Source organism: Phocoena phocoena, chromosome 9 (genome assembly GCF_963924675.1).
Source record: "Phocoena phocoena chromosome 9, mPhoPho1.1, whole genome shotgun sequence".
Taxonomy (NCBI): Eukaryota; Metazoa; Chordata; class Mammalia; order Artiodactyla; family Phocoenidae; genus Phocoena; species Phocoena phocoena.
Genome location: NC_089227.1, coordinates 91872850 through 91888752, shown reverse-complemented (window position 1 = coordinate 91888752; position 15903 = coordinate 91872850). Strand labels below are relative to the sequence as shown.

The following is a 15903-nucleotide window of genomic DNA, read 5'->3' as shown; positions in this document are numbered from 1 at the left end:
ACAAATGGCAGTCGACTTCTCTGGACTCCAGTCATCTCTTTAGTCCATCAGTGACCAACACGGCAGCACCACGGACACAGCAGGGGCCTGCCTGAGACCCCGGGCGAGGCAAGGACGGTGGATGCTGGGCCCAGGCAAGGGGGCTTCCCTTCTGGCCTCCCCAGCAACCAGGAGAGAGACGCGTGGGGAGGGGGCCCGTCTGTGTGGACAGTACCGCAGCCTGTCAGCCCCCAGCCTTCCTCAGAGCACCAGGGCCTCCGGAGGAGGGAATGTTCCAGGGTAGGGCCAGGGAGGGACTTGTTGGGGTGACTAAGGGTGGACTCTGAATTTGAGCGGGGGCTGTGTGCCCTCGTGGGCATGCGTGAGCGTGTCAGTGTGTATGTGTGGCTGGGGACAGGTGCCTGCTGTACTACTGACTCATGGGATTTGACTGCCGAGCCACAGGACCTGCCTGGGGCCAAGGAGACCAGGGACCAAGACTCCGGGGCCTGGGGGAGCGCCCAGGGGTGGAAGGCAACCTCCTCACTGCTTCGCTTGGAGACGAGCCCGGGGCTGGCAGGCCTCGGAGGCTGGCTGGAGGGCCGCCCCTGGCCTGACCCACCTCATGTGTAGGCCATCTTGCTGCACACCCAGGGCCGGGTCATCAAACACTCCGTCGACACCAGCCTGCTGGGCTCCACGAAGACGCACTCCCCCGGGCCCGAGATGGGGAATCTGTGGCGGGGAGAGAAGAGACCAGGCACTCATGACCTGGCAGACGCGGCCCGTCGCTGGGCAGCCCCAGAGGCCCTATGACTTGTCCTTCCCTCTGTAGCGGCCTTCCGGGACAGTCGGCCCCCACAGACCTTGCTAGCGTGGCTCCCGTCGCCTCCAGACAGTGTATCACGGCTCCAGCCCCCCGGTGATGCCCACGGGTGTTTCCGGGACGCACCCTGCACTCCTCCATCCGGCTCCGCCATTCCTGTCGGGCTCAGCTCACTCATCCCAGGAACCCGGGGCCCCGTCTAGGACCACACTCCACACACCCACCTTCCCCACAGCACCCTGCCTGCACCTCCTGTGTCTAGCACAGGGGGGGTTCTCCCCGCCTAACATCATCCCTTTTGAATCTCAACACTTCTTCTTCACCTCATTTGGTCACCCTGACCTGAGCCCCCTGCCAAGGCTGGAGCTGGGGTCTCATAAGAGAGGGCATCAGAAGGACCCCAAGAGGGAGAAGGGGGGGCCAGGACCACCTCGATGTCAGAGAAGCGTGGCCCCAAGGCCCGCTGGTTGTCAGGTAGTCAGCGCTCTGGGGACCCCAGCCTCCAGGGCTCCCTGGGTTCCGGGAGCAGGAAGCTTCCAGAATGGGAGAGGTGGGAGCAGCAAGGGCAAGACGTTCTCAGCAGCTCTAAGAACAGATCTGGGATGAGGGCAGGACAAGGAAAGAGAAGGAAAAAAAAAAAGAAAACAAGGAAGAGGCAGTGAGGACAAAGACAGGTGCAGGAGACAGGGAGAAGCCGGCACAGGGAAGGAGTTGTCACGGGCCGCAGTTCACGTCAGGTCAGCAGCTGTGCCCCTGCCCGGCTCCTCGGGCCTAGTCCTCCAGCCTTAGAGTCTACATCAGAAGCTGAGGTTCTTACTCCCCTGTGTGTGCTGCTCTGCGTCTCCCTAAGCCTAAACTGTCCCTACACCCATGACTGCTGCCACCATCACCCCGCAAACAGTCCCTGGCTTTGCACACCCACCAACCCCTCACACACTCCCCGCCACACCACTTGGGCCACACAAATAATCACCACTGCACACACCACCGACGCCCTCAAGAGGTGTTCTCTCTAAGGGAACCCTCCTGGTGCCCAGGGTTCAGATCCCCTTTCTCCCACAGTGTTTAGGTGACACGTGGCTGCCCAGAACAGAGGCCCCACCTCCCTTGCAGTCAGGTGTGGCCGTGAAGCTAAACTCTGGCCAATGCAGAGGGATGTCCAGGGCACGTCCTCCCTTTCCCTGAGCCACACTGAGCCGTGCAGATGGACTGGGGAGCCACAAGATGGAAAGAGCCCGGGCCCTTTCCAGCAGCAGGAAGCTCTGTTGCCTACGTGGAACAGGGCCACCAAACCAGGCTGGACTTTACCAGGGAGACAGTAGTAAAGCCATTATCGTGACTGGGTCTCTGTCCCACACCCCTGACCCTAGAGGTGAGTGGCTCCAGCTAGCACAAAACCAGGTTCTTCAGGAGGTGCGTCTGGGAGGCTATGGCTTCCCCGGTCTAAGCTCCTTGGCCAGAAGATGAAGCCTCAGCTCACGTGTCTGGGTCAAACGGGTCCCCGTTGACCCAGTGGAATTCGTCCCCCACTCTGCGCAGACCAATCCAGGGCTCCCTCCGTGTGAACTTGAACATGAATTCCTGCACCAAGGAAAGAGGGAAACCTCAGAGTCAGGTGCGGTCTCCTGACTGCTCACACGTCCCCAGACTAACCTCAGCTTGGAAGACTGGCTCCCAAGATGTGTAGACACGGAGAGGGTGATGCCTCACTGCATCCCAAGAGTGAGGAGCTGGGGTTACAGACACCCTGCACTCACATGGAGCTGCCTGCAATGGCCTCCAAGGGACCCGGGCTCTGGGAGTGCACCACTGGGCCGGGAAGCCTGGACCAGGGTTTGTCTCCTAGCTCAGTGGGCCAGCATGCCTGCGTTCCTCACTTTCAGGAAGGCTGGAACTGCCTACTTGATGGATTATCTGGGACGCATCTCAAAGCTCAGGCTGGATGTCCTTCTACCCGCATATTCCTGGGCCTTTCTCTGCCGAAAGGAGCTATCAGACTGTGTATCAGAGAAAAACAGAAGCGACTTAGATTTTCTGCTAATTTGGATTGCATGAATTGTTGCCCTCAAAACCCCAAATGGCCAAGAGACCCACTAATTGTGTTTCTTTCACATTTCTTGTGATATAACTGTTTGGGGTGTTAAATGAGAGATCAGGCCCTGATTCGGACTAGTAGAAGAAGCCAACGTGATTTTTCATTTCACAGGTGCGGGTATAATTTGTAATGCTCACGCTTCAATACTGAGTTGAGTCAGCAAACCAGCCTCGGGTGGACATAGTTGGCCTTGACAATAGCAGTGGAAACAAGAGCCCCTCGTGGACCTGCTCAGACCCCATGGAGCCCACCTGCACCCCCCACCCCAGGCTGTGCTCTGGAAACAGGTCACAGGGGACACCAGGTCCTTGGGGCAGGGCTGTCCCCGAAGGTCCCCGCCCCACCGGCACGCACCAGCTCCTTCTGGCTCTGGATCACAGCCAGCGCGGCCTCGTGGCCGTGACAGTACTGCCTGCCCGTGTTCCAGTCTCTCGGTTCCTCAGAAAAGAAGTAGCATTTCCTTCCGTAGAGCAGCCAGTCCTCCGGGCAGGGCGCCTCGCACTTGATGCAGCCCTTGGAAGCTGCAGGGAAGAGGGGTGGCTCAGTATCCACCAGCACAGTGGGCCTCTGTGGGCCCCCCAAGGCCCCCCAAGCTCCCCGCCACTCCCTCCACCTGCCTCCACTTTGGTGCCCATCAGCCACGTGCCTCGGGGGAGCGCCTGTCACAGTCCCTGGCAGGCAAAAGGCTGGCGGCTAAATGAGTAAGGAAAAGGAATTTGGGACACTGGCGGGGACACCGCCCCGAGGGGAAGTGACAGCAGGTTAGGCCCCTGGGTTAAGCTCTCCTCTCTCTCCCCGAACTCCCCGAGGCGTGGAACCCGAGAAACTCGGACTTGGAAGGGACCTGGGGGCCATGTGTCCTCTCTCTCCAGCCAGGGTGGGAACCATCGGTGGACTCGATGGGCCTGCTCTCATTGGCCACACCCTCATCAGCTAACACTGCTGAATTGCTGGAAAGATCCTTTGCAATTTTTGAGTTCCAACCTGCCTTCCCATGACCTGGAACCTGTGGGTCCAGGATCTGCCTCTGGAGTGACCCGGACAGACCTGGTCTGTCTTCTACCTCCTACTTGAAGAAGGACCCCTGCCTCCCCTCTTCCAGGATTGAACAGACACCATCCTTTCCACAGTCCCTTGCAGGGGGTGCCCTCCAGAGCCTTCTCCATCCTGCCCGGCTCAGTACGGTGTGCCCACATCACCGGTGAAATGCTGCCACCAGAACAGGCTGGGACACGTCAGCTGTGGTCCACCACCCAGCAGTGATCACCATACCCCTTCCAGCTGCTGTGGGTTTTCCAGTCTTCAGATGCTCCAATGAGAAGAATCTGCTTATATGTGCCTATGTGCACTTTTCTGGGAAGGAGGCCCAGAACTTCCATGAGATTCTCTAAGCCTCCTTGCCAAAAGGAATTCAGCCATACTCTCCAACTATTTTCCTATGATCTCTTTCTAAGCCAGGTCTCCCCTGTCCAGAACTTGTGTAAATCACATTTAAATCCAAATGCAGGATCTTGTGTTTATTTCTTCCACAGTCATCTCATTCACATTGATTGGCTCATTTGAGTTTCTGAAGATAAATTTTAATCTTGACTTCTTTTTCATCTGTCATATTGAGCATCCCTCTTTGAAGTGTTTCACCTGCAGATTCCATAAGCATATTTTTTGGTTTGTTCTCATACAAGAGATTGACTAAAATGTAGACCAGGACAGAGGCAAGAACAAGTCCATGGTACTCGAGCCCCCAAGGGAGCTACCACCACACCAACACCAGTTAATTAATGGGCACTCTGGCATGCCTGCTCGATGAGCTCCAGGCCCACTTAGACCTACTGGCCATGCATTCCCACGAGGATCTCCAGGGACTCTGTTGTGTTTTACCGCAATCTCAATATGCTGTGTTTACACGTTGCCCTGTTCTCCCAACCTAGCAATAGAACAATTTAATTTGTAACAATTAGTCTAGGTGAACCCAGGCTCACCCCAGCGCTCACCACATTCTTTGCTAAGCGCTCACGACTCCCTGCGTAGCCTGCATGCCCTACAGGTGAGGGTTTGGTAGGAATTGATGTTATCAGTGGATTTTCCTCCCATTTTGAGGTCTTAGGGTGCTTCTCGAAGATGAAAGACAGAGGTCTTGAAGTCACTTTGCAAACCCTTCAGGAGCCATGACGTACTTTGACTTGAATCCATTAAAAGCAGCAAATCCCAGGGTCATATAGCCTCGCCTCCCTTGCTTAGTAGCAGTTTCCTCTTTTGCATTCCTCCTTCAACCCTTTCAGTCCTACCTGCCACTCTGTGTTTTTCAGGCCTCTCCCCCTTGGAATGCTCTGGTCCCTCTACCTCCTGCTCTCTAGGAAACTATTCATTCTTCAGGGGTTAGCACATGTGTTCCCCCTCTCTGGGAAGCCCCCAGGCAGTAACACCTCTACCACTGGACAGGGAAGTTGATGTCATACATTTAAAACAATCTCCAGCACTTAGCCCAGGACCTGACACACAGCCGGGCTCAATAAATGTTTGTTGAGTGAGTGAATGAGATCTTTAAGGCCCTTAACCCCAAACCGTCTCCTTCAAGAAGCATTACGTGACTAATACACACCAAGTTTGTTCTGCGTTCCCGAAGCATTTTTGTGAACGTACCTAAGTTAACATCTCCACTTTCACTGCATGGCTTAGCAAAGAGGACGGGTATAGTCGATGTGTGAATGTACTATTTTAGGCTAAAATCTCATCTAGAACCAACACTCTATTTCCTATTTACTTTGACCCCACAGAATTGGCGGTATGTCTGGAACCTTTCTTTACCTAATTAGACATGCTTTTGACAAGGTGTGTAGGAACTGAATTGCATAAATGCTCTGACATCCATGCTCACCCAATATGCTCATCACCACCAGGATGGCGAACAGAAGCACTGCGATGGCCCCCAGCAGGAGACGCGTGGTGGTGTCTGAGGAGAGAGAAAGGGGTTATTACCTGGCACATCCCCACCACCCATCCCCACCTCCAGCCCCAAGTCCTGATAGTGAGAAGCTCTGGGGCTGTGTTTGAACAAGCCCTCCAGGAGATTCTGATGCCGAAGTCTGAGGTGCCGTTCTAAAGCACGGGTCTGTCTGATTCTGCAATCCCCCTGCTTAAGAACCCTCCCTCCGGGGCTATGCACTTGAACTCCTTCTGTGGCTGTCGGAACTTTCCAATCTTTCATCTCCTGCTGCTTCTCTACCTCATCCCTGGTTTCAGCCAGACGGACTCCTTGAAATACCCGAGTCCGTCCTCACAGCCCTTCAGCTGGGTCTTTGCTCCCAAATTTCTTCTCCTCCACTGCAGTCTCTTGAAATCCTGCCCCACACCCTCCATTCTCTTCACGAAAGCTTTCCTGATCCTCTGGCTTCTCCCTTTTAAATTTATATTTATTGCTCTCACCTAAAATTTTAATTTGATGTTTAATGAATGAACCCTTTTAGACTTCAGACACAGGGTCTTTGAAAGTTTTTTTGTGATAAAATATACATAACATAAAAGCTGCCATCTTAACCATTTTTAAGTGTGCAATTTGTGGCGTTAATTATATTCACAAGGTTGTGCACTGTCTATTTGCAAAATGTTCTCATTACCCCAGACAGAAACTGTGTACCAATTAAGCATTAACGCCTCATTCCCACCTCCTTCCAGCCCCTGGTAACCTCTAATCTCCTTTCTGTCTCTATAAATTCACCTATTCTAGGAACCCCATGTAAGTGGAATCATACAATATCTGTCCTTTTGGGTCTGACTTCTTTCACTTAATGTTTGCAAGGTTCAGCCATGTCGTAGCACATCAGAATTTCATTCCTTTTTTATGGCTGAATAATATTCCATTGTATAGTTATATACATTTTGTTCATCCATCCATCCATTGATGGACACTTGGGCTGTTTCCATCTTTTGGTTATTGTGAATAATGCTGCTATGAACATTGGCAAATATCTGTTTGAGTCCATTTTCAATTCTTTTGGGTATATACCTAGGAGTGGAATTGCTGGATCGTATAGTAATTCTACATTTAACTTTTTGAGGAACCAGCAAACTGTCTTTCACTGCTGCTGCACGATTTTGCATCCTACCAGCAATGCCGGCGCACAAGTGTTCTAACTTCTCCATCTCTTCACCAACGCTTATTAATTTCCATTTTTGTTTGTTATAGCCATCCTAGTAGGTGAGAACTCCCTTTCTATTTTTAACCATTTTTAAAACCTTTTAAAAGTTATATGTGGGGGCCTCCCGGGTGGCGCAGTGGTTGAGAGTCCGCCTGCCGGTGCAGGGGACACGGGTTCGTGCCCCGGTCCGGGAAGATCCCACGTGCCGCGGAGCGGCTGGGCCCGTGAGCCATGGCCGCTGAGCCTGCGCGACCGGAGCCTGTGCTCCGCAACGGGAGAGTCCCGCGTACCGCAAAAAAAAAAAAAAAAAAAAAAAAAAAAGTTATATGTGTGTATAGATGAAAGAAGTGTCTCCACAGCCCAGTGCTGGGCTGTCCACCATTACTCACCCATGACGAGCGAAGTACCAAAATCGAGAGGAAGTATCTAGAAACTTTTACAGCAATTCAGCCTTGCTGTGACATCCAAGTGCCTGATACTGTTTCTAGTAATTTGTCTGTATTGTACTTCACAACAAATTGGGAAAAGAAACCTGGTCCTTTATCAAGGATCTGAAAAGCAACAGATCTGAAGTCAAGAAATTCTATCAGGCTTCACTAAACAAACTAACAACCAAAGAACATTGCCCCTTCCACAGAGGCAACTACTTCCAACCCTTTTAGCTAATTCTTTTGGTATTTACCTCCAAATCTCTAAAAGCTTTGAGCATGTCAATACTTTTTGACTTTTCTATTTAAGACACTACTCATTAACTTCCCACAATAATGAGGAAGATTTAATTCTCTGCATTACTGTCCCCATCCTGACCACTCACACACTACCTGCTCTCTCAACATCATAGTTTGGGTTACACTGATAATTAGGTGTTCTTTTCGTATGGCAATGTAAATGCTACTCCCAGGAAAGCTATGCGGTGTATTATGATCTTTATTTCTACACAACTTCTTGTTTCCCTGTAATTAATCATTTTCCTTTGCTTACACTTCTGTGTGCTCATCATTATTTCAACTTCAAAACTCCTTTAAGCTGAAGAGGCAAAATCAGGAATTCTACTTCACCTTTGACTTAGTCTGCACAGGCTGCTCTAACAAAAACCACAGACTGGGTGCTGAGCCAACAGTCACTTCTCTCTCACAATTCTGGAGGCAAGGAAGTCCAAGATCAAGGTACCAGCAGATTCCATTCTTGGTGAGGGCCCCCAGGATGGGATTAGTGCCCTTATTAGAAAAGGAAGAGCCACCAGAGAGGAGAGAGGAAGCTCTCATATCCACTTTGCCTTTGCTATTTCCTGAAGATTTTTTTCAACTTTATCTTCCCACTCTCTATTGAATCTTTTATTTCTACAATTATTTTTAACTGCTAAGGTTTTTTTGGGTTTGTTGATGCTGTTCCCTGAATACTCCCTCTTAAAGCATCCTGTTCTTTTTTTTTTTTTTTTCTCTTTTGCGGTACGCGGGCCTCTCCCTGTTGTGGCCTCTCCCGTTGCGCAGCACAGGCTCCGGATGCGCAGGCTCAGCGGCCATGGCTCACAGGCCCAGACACTCCGTGGCATGTGGGATCCTCCTGGACCGGGGCACGAACCCGTGTCCCCTGCATCGGCAGGCGGACTCTCAACCACTGCGCCACCAGGGAAGCCCCCTGTTCTTACTTTAATGATGCAAACTTTTCTTTTATCTCTCTGAGGATATTGCTGATAGTTTTTTAGGGTTTTTTTTGGGGGGGGGGCTCCAGAGGGGGTGGGGGAGAGGTGGGCAGAAAGTTTAATCTGTATAATCTCTGTTTTCTCCAAACTGTTTTTTTTTTCCTGTTCATTAGTTTTGATCTCTAGCTTCCATGTCAGAGACTTTCCTCAGATGTCTGGAGATCCTTGGTTATTTGTTCATGATTAAGGCAGGAGGAATAGGACTTCACTGGCACCTCTGAGACAGGAAGGGGGGCTTATTAACTGTGAGGGTCGTGGCAGAGTGACGGGCTGGTCCTCAAGGCTGTTTGTTGACCTCCTTGGGTTTTTCCTCTTGGGTCAGTGTCCCTGGAGACTGCTCTTCTGTTTTCCCTCCTGGAGGGTGTAGGCTTGGCTGGGAAAAGAGGCTAGGAGGCCATCCTGAGCCCTCAATACATAAATGTCGCCTTAACTGCTTGCTCTCAAGTGTGTTGGTGTCCGGAGGCCCTCTCTCCCCAAGGCAGAGGGCTGGGGATGGGCTCACAGGGTGGGGAGAGGATTTGGGGATCTGAAGTCTTCCTAACACGTGTTCAACCAGCCCTCCTGATTTCAGCTCCCTCTGCATTCACGGCCGTGCTGACTGGTGCCCCGGTCTCTGCGCTGTGGGGTTCCTGTTTGTGACTCAGGTTGCTCCTCTGCTTCCTGAACTTTCTCAGGCCAGTGGATTCAGTGTCAGTTACACCATCGTGGATCCCTATGTGTTTGTTTGTTTGTTAAATTTATTTATTTATGTTTGGCTGTGTTGGGTCTTCATTGCACCGCCAGGTTTTCTCTAGTTGCGGCGAGTGGGGGCTACTCTTCATTGTGGTGCGCGGGCTTCTCATTGTGGTGGCTTCTCTTGTTGTGGAGCACGGGCTTTAGGCGCACGGGCTTCAGTAGTTGTGGCGCACGGGCTTAGTTGCTCCGGGGCATGTGGGATCCTCCTGGACCAGGGCTCGAACCCGTGTCCCCTGCCTTGGCAGGCGGATTCTTAACCACTGCACCACCAGGAAGCCCCTCGTTGCTATTGTTTTGTCTCCTGTTCTTGTTATCCTTGTGACCTTTTAAAAATCCCTTTACGGTTGTATTAATGAGCTTTGGAAGAGGAAGAAAATAAACGCATTCAGTCTGCCATCTTTACTTGCAAGTCCAACAGACATCCAGGAGTCCTTCCTATGAGCACGGTCTATACTGGCAAGTGACCAGGAGTCCAGAGGTGGGTGCCTTCCGGCACGGTAAAAACAGAGGCTCTCGCCTGCCCTCGAGGGCTGGGCTCCTTCTGTATCTGCTCTGCTGTCCTCAGGGGCAGCTTGTTGTTAGACTAATCCCCTTGAGCTGCGTATGAATCCTGCCTTTCCCTTCTTTATTTTTTTTATTTTTTAATTTGTTTTGGCCGCACTGGGTCTTTGTTGCAGCTCGCGCAGGCTTAGTTGCGGTATGTGGGATTTTAGTTCCCCGACCAGGGATCGAACCCGGGCCCCCTGCATTGGGAGTGCAGAGTCTTAACCACTGGACCTCCCTCTTTTCCCTTCGTTAAACGCCTCTCAATCCTCTTCTATAACCCTGGCACTGCAATAAGAGCATAGCATCGTCAGCCACTTCACGGGAGTTCAAATCCCAGCTCTGCCACTTTTTAGTGGTAAAGCTACTTAGCTTCTATTTTATTTCATTTTTCTCATCTTTCAAATGAAGTCATAATAGTGTCTCCCTCTTAGAATTTTATGAGAATTCAACGTATAGGCCTTAGAGCAGTGCCTGGCATGGTAAGCTCTCCCTCAGTGTTAGCGGTTACCATCATGATGATAATCGGCCCGTGGGCTCATTTAGGGTGAGGGCAGTGCTTTACTTACGTTTGGGTTCCCTATAACAGGGCTCGGTCATGGCCTTGCATGTTACAGAGCACCCACTGATACTAAAGAACACAAAGGGAATCCAGCTACCCTGAATGACAATGCCCTTGGCCATGCGGATATACACCTGCTTTCAGGGAAAGGGGAGTCTGTGCCTGTGTCTCCAGCATCACCAGAACTGAGGACTCTCTTCATTCTTTCATGGGGATAAATGCTCTGGCTGCTGCACTGTGGACAGAGAGAGGGTGCGCTACAGAGTCTGACAAGCCAAAACAATGTTGTATTAGTTTCCTAGGTTGACGTAACAAAGCACCACAAAGCAGGTGGCTTAAAACACCGCAAGTGTGTTGTCTCACGGTTCTGGAGGCTAGAAGTCCACGATCAAGTTGTCAGCAGGGCTGTGCTCCCTCTGAGACCTGTAGGGAAATCCTTCCTTGCCTTGTCCTCGTTTATGCTGGTTGGCTGGCGATCTTCAGCGCTCCTTGGCTTGCAGCTGCGTCACTGCAGTCTCGGCCTTCGTCGTCACATCCTTCTCCCTGTGTGTCTCTTTGTCTTCATGTGACCACCTCTTATAAGGACACCTGTCATGTTGGGTTAGGAGCCCACCCTGCTCCAGTATGCCCCCATCTGAACTAATTACAACTGCAATGACCATATTTCCAAATAAGGGCAGATTCTGAGGTGCTGGGGAGTTAGGACTTCAACATATCTCTTTGGGGGGGATACAATTTAAGCCGTAACAAATGTCTAACTCAGCAATCCTTCCTTCTATGCAATGGCCCTTATTAGATGGAGTTTGAGGGTACAGTTTATTTATGTTATAAATGTATATGACTTAGCCTAATGTTAGAAGGAACAACTGAAAAAAACCTGGCACCCAAGCCCGGACAAATCTCCCAACACCCTCATATCCACAGTGCAAAAGAGAATCATAGCTGATGTCTCTAAGTTGCCAGGGCCACGGCCTGGAAAGCATACTCTTGACTGTCACAGACTATCAAATGCAGAGTTTGGTAATTTTTACATTTTTAAGAGGCTTTGCTAAATGCACGTGTGTGGTTTTGAGCAGGAAGTTGTGGGTTTATGTCTTATCAAGAAACTTTCAACATTAAAAATTCAGAATTGGTGAGCACTGGAAAATCTATAGCCTGAGATTTGCAGAATCACTGTCCCCACTCCTGTACCCCCAGGCTGCTTTTCCTCACCCTCCCTACCCCAATGCCAGAAATATTCCCATCTCCAATCACCTCCAGTCTTCCCAGAACCCAGGCGGGAGCTCTGGATCACTTTTCCCGCCTGTCCCCCAAGGCTGAGGGTGGAAGGAAAGGTTAGTATCCACAGGGAGAGGACTCAATCAGGAGAATTTCTGTTTGGTTTCCTATTTATAAAGCTAACTGTTCATCGAAGGAGAGTCTTAAAGACCTGGGCTCTAATCCCAGCTTCAGATTTAAGCCGTTTTCCACGTCACTTAACCTGTGAAGAGGAAGAAGCACCCGCCGGAGGTGGCAGGGCTGCCTGAGGAGCGCGGGGAGGGGGGCTACACGCGTCAGAAGCACAATTTGATCCTCTCCAATTAGCCTCCCCAAGCCGCATGTTGGTCAGCTCAGGACAGGGTAAGAGGTTTCACATCAGAGGGCCTCGTGGCAAACCCGACGGGATTTCACGAGTGAGAGAGCAACGTGCATCCTTGGGCAAGACACTTAGCCTCTCTGAGTCTCGGTTTCCTCATATATAAGATAGGTACAACACTCACCAAGCCCCTGCAAGGGCAGATGTGAGGGTTAAACACGACAGCTATTGTGGAAGCCCCAGCACGGGGCTGGCTCTTTGTAGGTACGTGATAAATATTCGGTACGTGGTAATACAGGAGCACAGGCCCCCTGAGGGTTCAGCTTGGTCAAATCAAGAAGTCTCAAGACAGATGCTCGGCTAAGCAAGGGCTGCAAAACCCCTTGGTCCCCAGACCTGGCAGACCCCTCATCCCATCATGGGTGTTTCTCAGGGTCTGTGGACGGGGCTCATTATGAGGACTTCAGTTTGGGGCGGGAAGTGGACTCACAGTAGGCAGACGAGCAAAGGATTTCAGATGAGCGGCTGGTCATACACTTTCCCTGGGTTCCCTCATCAGGGATGCCGGGCTCTAGGGACTGGGGAAAGGGATCGCCTGCACACAGCCTACACCCCAGCACCTTTGTCCGTGTAGCCCCGAGAGGCAGAAATCCTTATCTTGCTTAGCAGATGAAGAAACTGAGGCTCAGACACGTTTGGAAACCTGCCAGCCCGCTGGCAGTGGGAGGATCTGGCTCAGGCTTACCCAACTCCAGAATCCGTGCTCTTTGCACTGCAGCAGGCTGCCTCAGCCCCTGTGCTGTGACTTCTGCAAGGGCAGGGATGTTCCCAGTGCCTAGATCTGCGCTGGAACAGTGGGGCCTCCAGGAGTGTTTGTGGGAGGTGAGGAAGAGTGCGTGAATGTGGGGGGATCAGCACACGGCAGGACCCTGGAGAGCACCATCGTCGTCCGAGAGCTCCCCTCTCCCCGCAGGAGACACGGCGCCCAGGAGATACTCAGGGGACCAGTGGAGGGGAGACCCCTGGCAGGGACACAGACCCCACATCCTAAAACTCCTGTGGGAAAAGGCCCACAGGCCCCAGGCGCTGAGCCCCCAAGGTCCACAGGCACCAGGGTGGGGCTGCTCCTGGTGGACCGTGGGAACGAGGGCAGGGGCCGGAGGTGCCACGAGACACAGAGCCAGGCCAGGCAGGGATCCATGCCCAGACAGGCGAGACGAGGCTGGGCCACAGGTGGGCACTGAGCACAGAGTGGGCTAGACTCCACAGGGCCTGGAAGACCCAGTGTCCTGAGAGACCCCCTGGGCCATTTCCTGCCGGGCGTGTGGCTTCTTCTTCAGCCTAACTTGCAGGTGGTCGGCCCAGCCATGGCTGGGAGTGGGAAGCAGAAGGGGCCAAGGTCAGGATGGGAGGTAAGACGGGAGCCAGCCAGCCGGAGGCACTGAAAGAGGCCGCACCACCCCTGAAGTGGCCCCTAAGCACTGGGGGTTAGAATGAGGTTAGGGCAGCCCCTGGAGAAATGCTTACGCATGAATGAGTGGAGATATACAGGCAAGAGGCGTGAGCAACTTCAAGAAATAACCTGGGCAGGAGGGAAGCAGGGGGTCACAGGCAAATCTAACAGTGAGCCCGAAGATACACGACAAAGAGAGGGTTTGTCCACCTTTATTCAGCTCAGCTCTCCCCAGACCGAAGGTCCTCTGCAATGGCTGTCCTACACTGAGTTCCAACATCTTTGCCTCCTTTGTCCCAAATCACCATCCAGGTGTCCAGCTTTCCCCTCAGAGTCTGCACAGCCCCTCCTCAGGCCATCTGTGTCCCCTGGCCTACCAGCCTTTGGGCCAAATGCTGACAGAACTGTCCCCCCCTCTCCCTCCTTGGCCAGGCACCTGCCCTGGCTGGCACTGGTTATGTCCCTCCCCTGACCACAGCCCCGCCTTCCTCACTGACCTGGCCTTGGTCTGACCCCTCTGGGCCACCACCACTTTTCCAAGGGCCACCCACTGTCTCATTCTATGCTTCAAATCTCTCAACAGCCGCTTCAGACAAAGTCCAAACACTTTGGCAAGGCCTGGGTGGCCATTCATGGTCTGGGCGCTCCAGATTCCTCTCTTCTCACCACGCCCCACCCCGATCCTGGTATTCTGGAGGTCAGTTCCCCACAAGGGACAGGCGAGTCCTCGCCACTTGATCCCTGAACGTGTCACTCCTCGAACCTGGTGCATCCATCTTTCTCTTTCCACACCTCCTAAGAGGTCACCTACTCCAGGAAGCCCTCCTTTTTTGACACTCCTTCCCTAATGGTTGGGTGATCCAGGTCCTGGGCTTCCCTAGTTGATGCCATCCAGTCAGGTCCTCGGCCTTTGGACTCCGGGTGTCCAGAGTACCGAGAAACGTCCAGAGGACCAGCCCCTCCAGGCAGCTCCAGCACCTCCCACACCACACAAGTTAACTGAAAGAACTCATGAACTTGAAATCTGTCTTCCACTTTGGTGACCGCCCCCTTGACCAGTCAGGGGTCAGGCCGTGAGCCCCTCTGACCGGAAGAGGTAGGTGGGACCCCGACTTGCAAGGAAGGCCCTCTGGCCGATTCTCCCTCCCGGCACCACCAGCGCCCCATCCCCCAACCCCCTTCTCAGGGGGCATTAGCACCGCGTCGGGGTCCATAGCTTTTGTCACTTTGCCCAAAGCACTTTCACTGCTATAGGGTCAAGCCACTCTCTCAATATGCCTATCGGGTGAGTGCCGGACAGTAACTGTCCCCCTTCACTCATAAGGAAACAGGCTCAGAGCGTGAAACCTGCTCCCAAGGTCAAAGAGGGAGCTGCAGAGACAGGGGCAAGGTTGAACTATAGGTGGTCCCCAGTTACCTGTTCCCCATCGCCCCACAATGTGGCATCTGATGCCCTGGCAATCCTCCGGGTTCCAGAGTCGCGCTCCCCGCTCTCCCCACCGGGAGACCGGCCAAGGTGACTCTGTCCCGCCTCCCGGGTGCCCGGGCCGGGGGATGGAGGGCCGCTAGGCGCTTACCCTCCAAGGCCGCCTTCCAGCTGGTGCTGCCCTCGTAGCCCGACCCCGATCGCCGCAGCAGCCCCTCGGGACCGCGGCCCTCCGCTTCGGCTGGCGAGCGCAGCCTGGGCGCGGCGGGGGCGGGCGCGGGGCGGACGGCGGGGGGCGGCGGCGGCCGGGCCCGCGCGGGGGGCTCCTGGGCCGGCTCCATGCCTGTCGCTGCGCCGCGCCGCGCCCGCGCTCCTGTGCGGAGGTGCGGAGCCCGGCCCGACGCGCACTCTGCGCTCCGCGCGCCCCGCGGGCCCCCCAGGCCGGCCTCGGGTGGGCGAGGGTCGGGGCTGGCGCAGGCCGAGGCTGAGCCCGGCTCCCCGCGCCTGACCCGCTGCGCCCGGCGGCCGCCACCGCCTGGGTCCCCGCGCGCCGCGCCTGCCCCGCTGAGCCGCAGCCTCCGCGCAGAGCCGGGGCGGGGGAGGAGGAGCGCGGGGAGGTGCGGCAGGGCGGGCGCAGGGAGGGAGGAGGCTCCGGGCGCGAGGGGACCCGCAGCCCCGCCCCCCGGCCTCCAGCCCTCTCGGCAGGAGTCCAGATGCTGCGGAGCCGGGAGCGCGGACCCTGGAGCCGGGAGCCCTGGCTTCTAACCCAGGTCCACCTGGCAGCCTCCTGCTTGTCCTCTGTTAAAACGGGAATCAAGTTCATGCGGCTCAAGGAAGATGAGGGGCTTTCCTCTGGGCTACCCTGGAGCC

General features: G+C 53.9%; 1 protein-coding gene across 2 annotated transcripts; it reads right to left on the bottom strand.

The window, feature by feature from the left end:
- Positions 1 to 602: 602 nt before the first annotated feature.
- Positions 603 to 15374, bottom strand: CLEC2L (C-type lectin domain family 2 member L). Of its 2 annotated transcripts, XM_065884271.1 has the most exons (5): positions 15185 to 15374; positions 5776 to 5850; positions 3255 to 3421; positions 2286 to 2386; positions 603 to 714 (listed from the first exon to the last, which is right to left on the bottom strand). In XM_065884271.1, the coding sequence occupies exons 1-5, from the start codon at positions 15372 to 15374 to the stop codon at positions 603 to 605; spliced, it is 645 nt and encodes a 214-aa protein (XP_065740343.1). The 2 variants fall into 2 exon arrangements, with proteins under 2 accessions (XP_065740343.1, XP_065740345.1); XM_065884273.1 differs by lacking the exon at positions 5776 to 5850.
- Positions 15375 to 15903: the final 529 nt, after the last annotated feature.